Source organism: Triticum urartu, chromosome 1 (assembly GCF_003073215.2).
Source record: "Triticum urartu cultivar G1812 chromosome 1, Tu2.1, whole genome shotgun sequence".
NCBI classification, from domain to species: Eukaryota; Viridiplantae; Streptophyta; class Magnoliopsida; order Poales; family Poaceae; genus Triticum; species Triticum urartu.
The window spans coordinates 578,088,765-578,097,998 of record NC_053022.1 but is presented as its reverse complement, the minus strand read 5'-3'; the positions used below and the strand labels follow the sequence as shown (position 1 = coordinate 578,097,998).

At 44.5% G+C, this 9,234-nt stretch overlaps 1 protein-coding gene across 1 annotated transcript; it reads right to left on the bottom strand.

Annotated features, from left to right (window-relative positions):
* Positions 1–355: 355 nt before the first annotated feature.
* On the bottom strand, positions 356–6,781 carry LOC125532238 (eukaryotic translation initiation factor 5B-like). Its single transcript, XM_048696380.1, has 12 exons — positions 5,810–6,781; positions 4,014–5,693; positions 3,818–3,925; positions 3,621–3,721; positions 3,424–3,514; positions 3,170–3,280; positions 3,009–3,074; positions 2,195–2,254; positions 1,560–2,117; positions 985–1,104; positions 776–895; positions 356–687 (listed from the first exon to the last, which is right to left on the bottom strand). The coding sequence occupies exons 1-12, from the start codon at positions 6,611–6,613 to the stop codon at positions 622–624; spliced, it is 3,885 nt and encodes a 1,294-aa protein (XP_048552337.1). The 5' UTR covers positions 6,614–6,781; the 3' UTR covers positions 356–621.
* Positions 6,782–9,234: the final 2,453 nt, after the last annotated feature.

Below are 9,234 nucleotides of genomic sequence, written 5' to 3'. Positions count from 1 at the left end.
AACTCTTTAGGTTTCCGAGAGTAGAAGCGGAGTCCGATTCCTTAACAGTGGTTGATTCCTGCAGTGGCCAAGCAAGATGGTGGGATGAAGCTGTTGCTATCTTCGCGGAGTGTGTCGATGTTACGACTTTGATTGGGAAGGTCAAATTTAAGCATTGTTCTCGTAATGCAAATAAAGTGGCGCATGTGCTAGCTAAACATAGTTATTGTAATAAAATTTCTAGATTTTGGAAGGATGAGCCTCCAGGCTGTCTGGTCTCAGACCTTGTGGATGATGTAATTCCTATTTAAAGCAATAAAGCTAGCCATGATGGCCTTCCCTCAAAAAAGAAAACGCCTCACATGAAAAAAGCAAAGGAAACGGAAATCTGCTGCTGCTGTTATTACAGGATGGATTCGTAAAGTTAGGCATAACGTAAGGGACCAAATTACAAAATCGTCAAAACTGAAACCACCCTCCATGGCAACATGAGCGAGGCCAGATGTCTCAAACAGCTGCAACCCAAGCCCAAGCAACAAAACAAGAATAGCACCACCCTTGTCAATTCATATATGCACCCTCAAAAGCGTCAATTTATCCATTCGGCCAGGTGGTTTTGACGTCGTGCCGGCTTTGTCAAACTCACGGTATGCTCAGTATTTTCTTCAGCTTCATCACAAGCTTCCAGTCATCCATCGTCAAGTCATCCTGCAGTCACAACAGTCAAGGGTATATGAGCAGACAACAGGGTGAACCAGGGCACTGCAAGCAAACAAGAAAGAAACGCTCGACTTGCCCTGTAGTTCTCCTTAAGAAGGTCGATGGATCGCCTTGTGATGTGGCTGACCAGCTCATCTTCCATCTCAAAGTGCCTGCCAAAGCTCTTCTGCTGCTCATCAGAGTTGCTCCCAATGATCTGGTCACCACCCACGAGACAACAACATATGTCAGACAAAACCTGATATAAATCTAACAAGCATGGACAGAACACAGGGTAATACCGACCTTTATAGCCACCTTTTGCCCTTTTGTGGCTGTATCAACTTGTTTGTGATTTATCTCAATGGAGGCAATCTTCCCAATATCGATAAATTCTTTCGAGGGTATGCACAGAGGCGTTCCCACCTACATAACAGAGGAAAATGAGAAATGGAATACATATCTTGACAAAGACCACTCCATGATAATATTCAAGTGTTTCGGACATTAAATTATACATATATGATAGTTTCCACCTTTTTTTAGGTAAGTTTCCACTATCTAAGATTATGAGGTATTTGTTCATCTACGTGGTTAGTTCTTAACTACTGAGTATATTCTAGAAAAATAGCTTGAGAAGGAGATCAAAGACCATAAACACCATGATCATGATGTATGAGAAAACATAACATTCATGTCTATGGACACATCATGATCAAAGACCATTTCTAATTTCTAGATGTGAGCCTACTGCTACTGGCATTTGTTCATCTAGGTCAAATAATAGCTACTGGGTATTCTAGAATGATAACTTCTCAGCTAATCAATCCAGTAAAAAAAGGGTTGAGAAAATATAAATTTTCACTGATCAGACAAAATACCTTGGCTATTCCTTCAAGGATATCGACACCCAAAACGATTGGATCCTTCTTGTTGAAGACACAGTTCGGCATGATCTTGAGAACACAGGGGAAAACAGCCTCTTCAGCGCTGTCCTTCTTCTTCTCTTCCCTTATGTTCTTAATGTATGCTGTGAATTGGTCGAAAAGGTGGTATATGATATCTGCCACGAAGATCTTCACACCAGACTCTTCTGCAAGATCACGGGCATCAGGCATCACTTTGACATCAAAAGCCAAGATAGTTGCATATTCCTTCTTCCTCTCAAGCATAACACTGGCCTTCATAACATCTTTCTTGTGCACTGGCCCTATGCTGAAATCACAGAAGGGGATATTCACAGCAGGGCTCTTCAAGAACTCCGTGAGAGCCTCCAATGACCCCAGCGTAGATGCTTGCACATATACACCCTCGCCACTCTTATCAATCCGGTTCCTAACCCTCGACATCTCTTCCATTACAGCATCCTTTAGGTCCTCTATATCCGCATCAGGTCGTACAGCATATAGCGCAGTCCCAGCAATTGCATGTTCGAGACCCTGACCAAACACACACGTTGTTTTTCAGAAGTGTGCTAATATTTACACTCTGAAGTGCCAAAGATCTATGAACTCACCTGCGCTGATATTTTAATTCCTTGTGCAGCTCTGATCTTCTTATGGTGAAGATAGGTGCCCTGAAAAATTGCGTTTCAATGAATTAGTCAACTAGATCTTACAAGGTAACCGAAGGCTCAAATCATCTTAGTGCAAAAGAAAGCAATGAATCATAATATGCAAGCGTTTAATCATCTTGGTAAGGCCTAAGCATTGTGGTGCCTAAGAGTTAGAAATAAAGATAACTACTACCTGTCCCTGAACTACATGAATGAATATATAAAGAAGGGAAAAATTCATGCTGGTGAGTGGCATTGAAGGGACAAAACTCAACCCAAAACCATCTTAGCGAAGCAAGCAAAGGCAGCAGGTGGCAAGTAAGATGTTGTGGCGGACAAATTTGTCACCACACTTGTGGCAGAAGTTGGCTGGCAACTGAGTCTATGACAAGCGGGGTGACTGACTAAGAAAGTGTGGTGTGCCACTGTGACTGCATCCAAACACTTGCCACACTTTTCTGCCTAACATTTGGCAAAGTATGGCTGCAAACCAAACATGCCCTTAAGCTTTCTTGGCAGGGCTAGCATGACGCTAATTTACTGTTTCCAAGTAGGCACAAAATGACATGATAACATAAATCTTTTGGACAAAGTGTGCATAATATAAACCTCCCAGTATGTAAATGTTTTAGTCAAAGCTACCAAAAGGTCCCCGGTCATCAAAGCACCAAAAGAGAATGAATCTTCAAGGTAGCAGCCTATTTGAACTTGAACAGCACTGTATTAAATCTATAGTGAGAAATTGAATGAAGGTACAGTATAATGAGCCACACACCTTAACTCGAAGCTCCTTCATCGGGTGTGGTGTTAACAAAGCTCTGATGGTTGTCACAATGGGTCCCTAAATAGAGATACAGTGAGAACATATTGAATCTTACAAATGCTGGTGATGTACTTGCAGCGGGAATTGCAACTATACAACAAAGTGAATTTTACCTGCATGCCACACACGACTATTTGATCTCCTTCATGGAGCATACCATTGACCAGCACAACATCAACTGTAGTGCCATGACCTTCAATGACCTTGACTTCCAGGACAGTACACTGATACACAATAAGATAAGATCATAAGACTGAATCTTCTACAATGACAAGCATATTTATGCAACGTACACTGAAACAGAATAAGATAAGATCATACAAGTGCATTCTTCTACAATGACATGTAAACTCATATATGCCCGTACCTGGACTTCATCAACAAAAGTAAGCTTTTCTTCCATCGTCTTTTGTGCCCATTGCACCAATAGTAGAAGCAGATCAGGAATGCCTTCACCGCTGCAGAGAGAAGTGCATTATGTGTTAAGGAAAAGATGCTAGTAATATCATACTTGCTGCCAGATATCTGAATGAATGAACCCATAAGATTAATGGTTGACCATGCCTTACTGCACTGGTAGGCACAATGTTAAATGTATCTTCCATCTCTTTGTTCTTGTAGTACAAAGCAGTGTTCACACCTTGCATCTTGAATTGTGTCACAATCTGTTGGACAAAGCACATACATGTGATTAGAACAACACCAACTAGTAGTTCTTTCCATAATAAAAATAAAAGGAGAGAGCAATAATGTCCACATACATCAGTAAGCCTCGTATTGAACTCCAACTTGACGTCATCATTTTGTTGTCTCAAGGCTTTCCCGATAGGAGCATTGGGGCAGGTCTTCCAACCATAAAGACGATCAACCTTCATACAGTGGTAAGAAACAAACAAGTAAATGGCAGAACAGTAAGGAAGCCGAAGGTTAAAGGGACAAAAGTCCAAAGAATAGTACCTTGTTCAAAGCAACGATAAATACTGCATCTCGACTTTTCAAGAGATTCAGGGATTCGATTGTCTGGGGTTCAAGCCCATGCATAATGTCGACAACCAAAATAGCAATGTCGCACAAACTTGAACCTCTAGAACGCAGATTACTGAAGGACTCGTGACCAGGAGTATCAATAACAAGCAGGCCAGGAACCTTGAGAGTAGCATCAGCCTTCAATTCCCTTGTTCTCTCTCTAATATTCTCAGTTGGGAAGTATGTAGCTCCAATCTGTTGAGTAATACCGCCAGCTTCTCCTTCTTGCACATTAGTTCGTCTAATACAGTCCAGCAGCTTTGTCTTTCCAGTATCGACATGACCAAGGATGCAACAGATTGGTGAACGGAGGTCGCTAGCATTGTCAGCATCATCATCTTTAGAAGATCCTTTCTTCCCTTTCTTTTTAGCAACTCCATTGTTGGCACGCACATTTTCAGTTTCACTCTTTTTAGAGTTGTCAACAGGCGGAGCAACATTTTTTACAGCAGGCACTGCAGGTTGCGGTTTAGAAATTTCCTGCTTCGTGGCAACGGGCTTGTCCTCCTTCTCCTCTTCCTCCTCAAAAGCACTTGTCTTCGACAAACCCACATCGATATCATCCCAGCTCTTTGCATCCCAGTCATCTTCATCTTCCTCCTCCTCTTCTTGTTTTGCCTCTTCCACCTCTTGGTCGGGTTCTGTTTTTGTCTCAGATTCTGCCACCTGAGACTGAGATTCCTGGTCCACTATGACATACTCTTCCTCGTCAATGTTGGCTTCATTTACCTCTTGCTGTTGTTCTTCAGCTGCCTTCTGAGCCTCTGAAGCCTTTGTTTGAGCTTTTTTCTTCTTGCTATCATACTTTGGCCTCTTCTTTATCTCAGGGGCAGCCCCATCAGCTACTGGAACTTCACTCTCACCAAGGAATTGCCTCCTCATGGCTTCTAACCGCTTGGCCTCCTCCTTCTGCTTCCCTGTTAAAAGCTTACCCTCCTGCTTCTTCTTGAGCAGCTTCTCCTTTTCCCTCTCCTTCTTCCTCCTCTTTGCTTCCTCTGCCTTCTTCTCCTCCTCCTCTTTCCTCAAACGCTCCTCTTCCTCTTTCCTCAAGCGTTCTTCCTCCTCTTTCTTCCTCCGCTCCTCGGCTTCCTGCCTCTTCACAAGAAGCTCCTGCATCTCCCGGACATGCTTTGGGAGCTTCTTCATGTCAACCTTCCCTTTAGGCGCCTCTGGCTCCTTTTCCTCCTCCTTCTTAGCATCTGTCCCTTTTGCTGCTGCCTTCTTCTCCTTCTCTTTTTCTTTCTTCTTCTTTTTCTTCTTGGCTGCAGCGGACTCTACCTCTCCTTCCCCGGCCTTCTGCTCTGCATTACCATCCTCCGCAGTTTCAGCGTCCTCCTTCACTGCTGAAGCGGAAGGCAGTGCCTGGGATGGTTTCTCCTTCTCCGGTGCCGGTGCCGGTCCTTCACCGAGCTCAGCAAGAAGTTTGTCCAGATCCTCCTCTTCCTGTGCTGTCCTTCCACTCTTCTTCTTTTTCTTCTTTGATTTCTTCCCTTCAGCATCATCCACACTGGTCGCAGCAGCAACAACAGTATCCTCGACCTTGGCAGCCTTGGGCTCAGGCTCCTCAGCGGCAGCAGGCCGGTCTTCAATCTCTGCAAGGAGCTTGTCAATGTCCTCATCATCCAGTAAAGTAAAAAAAAAGATGTATTCAACAAGACTAAGATAAAATAACACATTAAAGATAGCGGAGCAGGCCGGTCTTCAATCTCTGCAAGGAGCTTGTCAATGTCCTCATCATCCACAGTAAACCCTCCCTTCTTTTTCTTCTTCTTCGATTTCTTTCCGCCGGCATCATCAGCATCTGGGGCCAGAGAATCCCCACCTTTAGCCTGCTCAGGCTCAGCCTCGGCCTCCTGTGTGGGTTGGGGAGGATCCTCCATCTCAGCCAGGAGCTTGTCGATGTCCTCATCGTCCACGGTAAACCCACCCTTCTTTTTCTTCTTCTTCTGTGGCTTCTTGGCAGCCATGGCCGCAGCCTCCTGCTCCTCCTCTTCCTCGGCAGCAGCTGGGGGCGCCACCGCAGCAGCAGGAGCAGCCTCCTCCTCGTCTTCCTCGGCGGACGGGCGAGCTCCCTTGCCCTTCTTCTTTTTCTTCTTGGACTTGCTGAAGTCGAAATCGAGGTCGACGTCGTCGAGATCGCCGCTGGCCTCAGACTTACCGGCCTCGAGCTCGGATGCGGCGGTGGAGGCGGGGGCCTCGTCCTGGTCCTGGTCCTCGGCGGCCGCGAGGGCGTCGAAGGCGCTCATCCCGCCCGCGCCGGCGCCGCCCTTCTTCTTCTTCTTCTTGCCGGTGAAGACGACGTTGATCGGGTCGTCCCCCTCCTCATCCCCCGCCGGCGGGGGCGGCGGTGGGGCGGGCTCGTAGTCGTCGTCGTCGTCGTGCGCGGCGGACTTGCCGCCCTTCTTGCCCTTCTTGCCGCCCTTCTTGGGCGGTGGCTTCTCCACGGCGTCGGCGGGCGGCGGCGCGGCCTCGTCGTCCTGCGGCAGGGAGTACTCGTCGTCGTCGATGGCGACGTTCTTCTTGCGCCCCATCGGCGCCAAGCGCGTCGTCTAGTCTAGGGTTCGGGGGGCGGAGGTGGAGCCGGAATGCGGCGGCGGATGGGGATCGATTGGTGGGAGCGGCGGGGCAGAGGATGGGGAAGAAAACCCTACTTTCTTTACTTGCGAGTTGTGCCCGGACGCCAGGGAAGAAAGGGAGACGGGAGAGGAAAAGGACGCTTCTACCCTTTTATCTCTTCTCCGTTTATTAATCTCTTCTCCTTCTCATACGACTTATACTTTGTACTAGTATTTTTGCAATACTTTTGAATTTCTACCAGATTTATAAAAAATTGCCTTTATTTAAAAACACAACATGTAAAGTATTTTCTTTAGCAGATGGTTTATAATATAGTATAAAAAAATCAGTACACCTTGTTCAAAGATCTCTAATGGATGCAAGAGATTGTGAAATCCTCTCTTTATTTTGTTTCCACGGAAAAATGGGTTATATATGGATAAAAATCAAGCTTTTACAACAAAAGAAACAAAATGAAGATAGAAGAGATCAAGTGGAAGGCACACCAGCCAGACCAGAACGTAAGACGTCGATGGACGTCCAACCCAGCAACTTGTTTAAGGGTCCTGCACGCGATTCACGAAGTAGTATCGCCAGAACCACCATCTCCGCACAAGAAGCCATTCTCCAACCCTAGACGTCTCCATTTTCAATCTCATCTCCACAACCAAACACCATCGCCATCACCGCACCAATCCACCTCCAAGTTAGTCATACTTGTAATTGTGTATTGCATCCAACAACCATTGTAAGACGTATTATCAATAAAGCATGCATCTTTATGTGTTCTTCCATGATTTTTCTTGCGATCCGATCATCATGTGTGAGTAATTCGATAAGGCAAAGGATTGAGGCATAGCCTTACAACCTGGTGTATTTGTTGGAGGGGTCGATTGAATGGATTTGATTGAACGTCATGTATGTGTGAAATAAAAAATGCATCATAGTTGTCTTCTGTCTCTCTCATTCTTCGACCTTGTAGGTACCCAGGATCCCGGAGTTTGGTACACAAGGAGGCTAGGGTCAGGAAGAACGTGAAGCGCTATTGTGAACACCAGTGATAGAAAGGTTTACTACGATAACATGGATCCAATCTCCGGAAATATATGAGGTGTGGTCATTAAACACTCAATGTTTTTTGTCTAATTTATCTTAATTAACAAGATAACCATGCACGACGAAAAGGACCTATGGTTGGCCAACTGCCTCTCGATGTAGGGTGCGTTCCGATCAAGACGTAATTTGGATACATCCCCACTTTGATACATTGCAAGCACATCTTAACAGTTGTCTTGCAAAGCACAAATTAAGATCACAATGATCCCAATCTCAAATATATGGTTGTAAGAATAAAATCTTCATACCCCATGCCTATTTTTACTATAAGGTTTTCAGCAACAAAGGTGATTATCGTCGGTCCAAAAACTGAAATGTATACTCTTGCAAGCATTCAAACTACTTAGAACTCTAAGAATTCAACATGCAAGCACATCTACAGCAGCACCAAGAGTAAGCTATTATTCAAAGTATACACCACTAAAACAAAAACTAATTGGACAAATGGTGAAGTCACATACCAAGCAACAATCCCCCGAAACAGCTTCGGAAACGGAGCTTCGAGCAAAGAGATCAAAATCTGCGGGTTTGAGCTCGGGAACACGGGAGAGAGAGCAACGGGGATCTTTTTCGGGAGGTGAGCGATGATGTGGGCTAAAGAGACAAGTGAGGGGGGCCCACCTAAGGACCACAACCCACCAGGATTATAATAATTGGAAAGATTTTTTATTAACACCTTTTTATGATGCTTGAACATTATTTAAAATTGATGCACTACCCCTCTTTTTTAGGGAAAAAACAACAACTAGAAAGCAGTCGTAGAAAGAGTTTAACGGCCGGTCCATGACGTATTGGGTTTTGTATTTTATAAACATGATAAAAAGCATATACGGACACATATACTCATCTCTATGAATGCGCACACGCATAACCTACCCCCTATGAGCACCTCCGAGAAAATGCAAGCGCGAGTGCTAGGTCCATGAGTTGAACTCTCATGAATTGGTTCCGCCGCTAGGAATCTAACCATCTAAGCTACGCTTACTTCGCACTAGGTGTTGCATTTGATTGGTACCCCCTCCATCCGAAAAAGGTTGTCCCTCAAATGGATGTATCTAGCATCAGGTTAATGCCTCATATGAATTGCCTAAGGTACTGGAAGGTTATGTTATGAATGAGGAGACAACTAGAGATATTCTTGCTTGTAAGGATAGATATGATCTAGAGAAATTATTATGCAAGTATAAGAAAAATCTCTAAATGCTAGAATGAAATATGATCCTAAGTTTGCTACTTCACCTATCTTTATTGATGATGAGGATTATGAATTCTCTGTCGACCCAGAGTTAATTACTTTGGTTGAATCTGATCCTTTCCATGGTTATGAAACTGAAACTGTTGTGGCACATCTTACTAAGTTGAATGACATAGCCACCCTTTTTACTCATGATAAGAAAACTCGCTATTACTTTATTCTCAAATTATTTCCTTTCTCATTAAAGGGTGATGCTAAAGCTTGGTATAATACTCTTGCTCCTAG

Coding starts and splice junctions, on each gene's coding strand:
- LOC125532238 (XM_048696380.1), bottom strand. CDS start 6,613: ATGGGGCGCAAGAAGAACGTCGCCATCGACGACGACGAGTACTCCCTG. Junction 3,926..4,013: donor TTATCGTTGCTTTGAACAAG/GTACTATTCTTT, acceptor CACTGTATGAAG/GTTGATCGTCTTTATGGTTG. Junction 2,118..2,194: donor GAATTAAAATATCAGCGCAG/GTGAGTTCATAG, acceptor GTGTTTGGTCAG/GGTCTCGAACATGCAATTGC.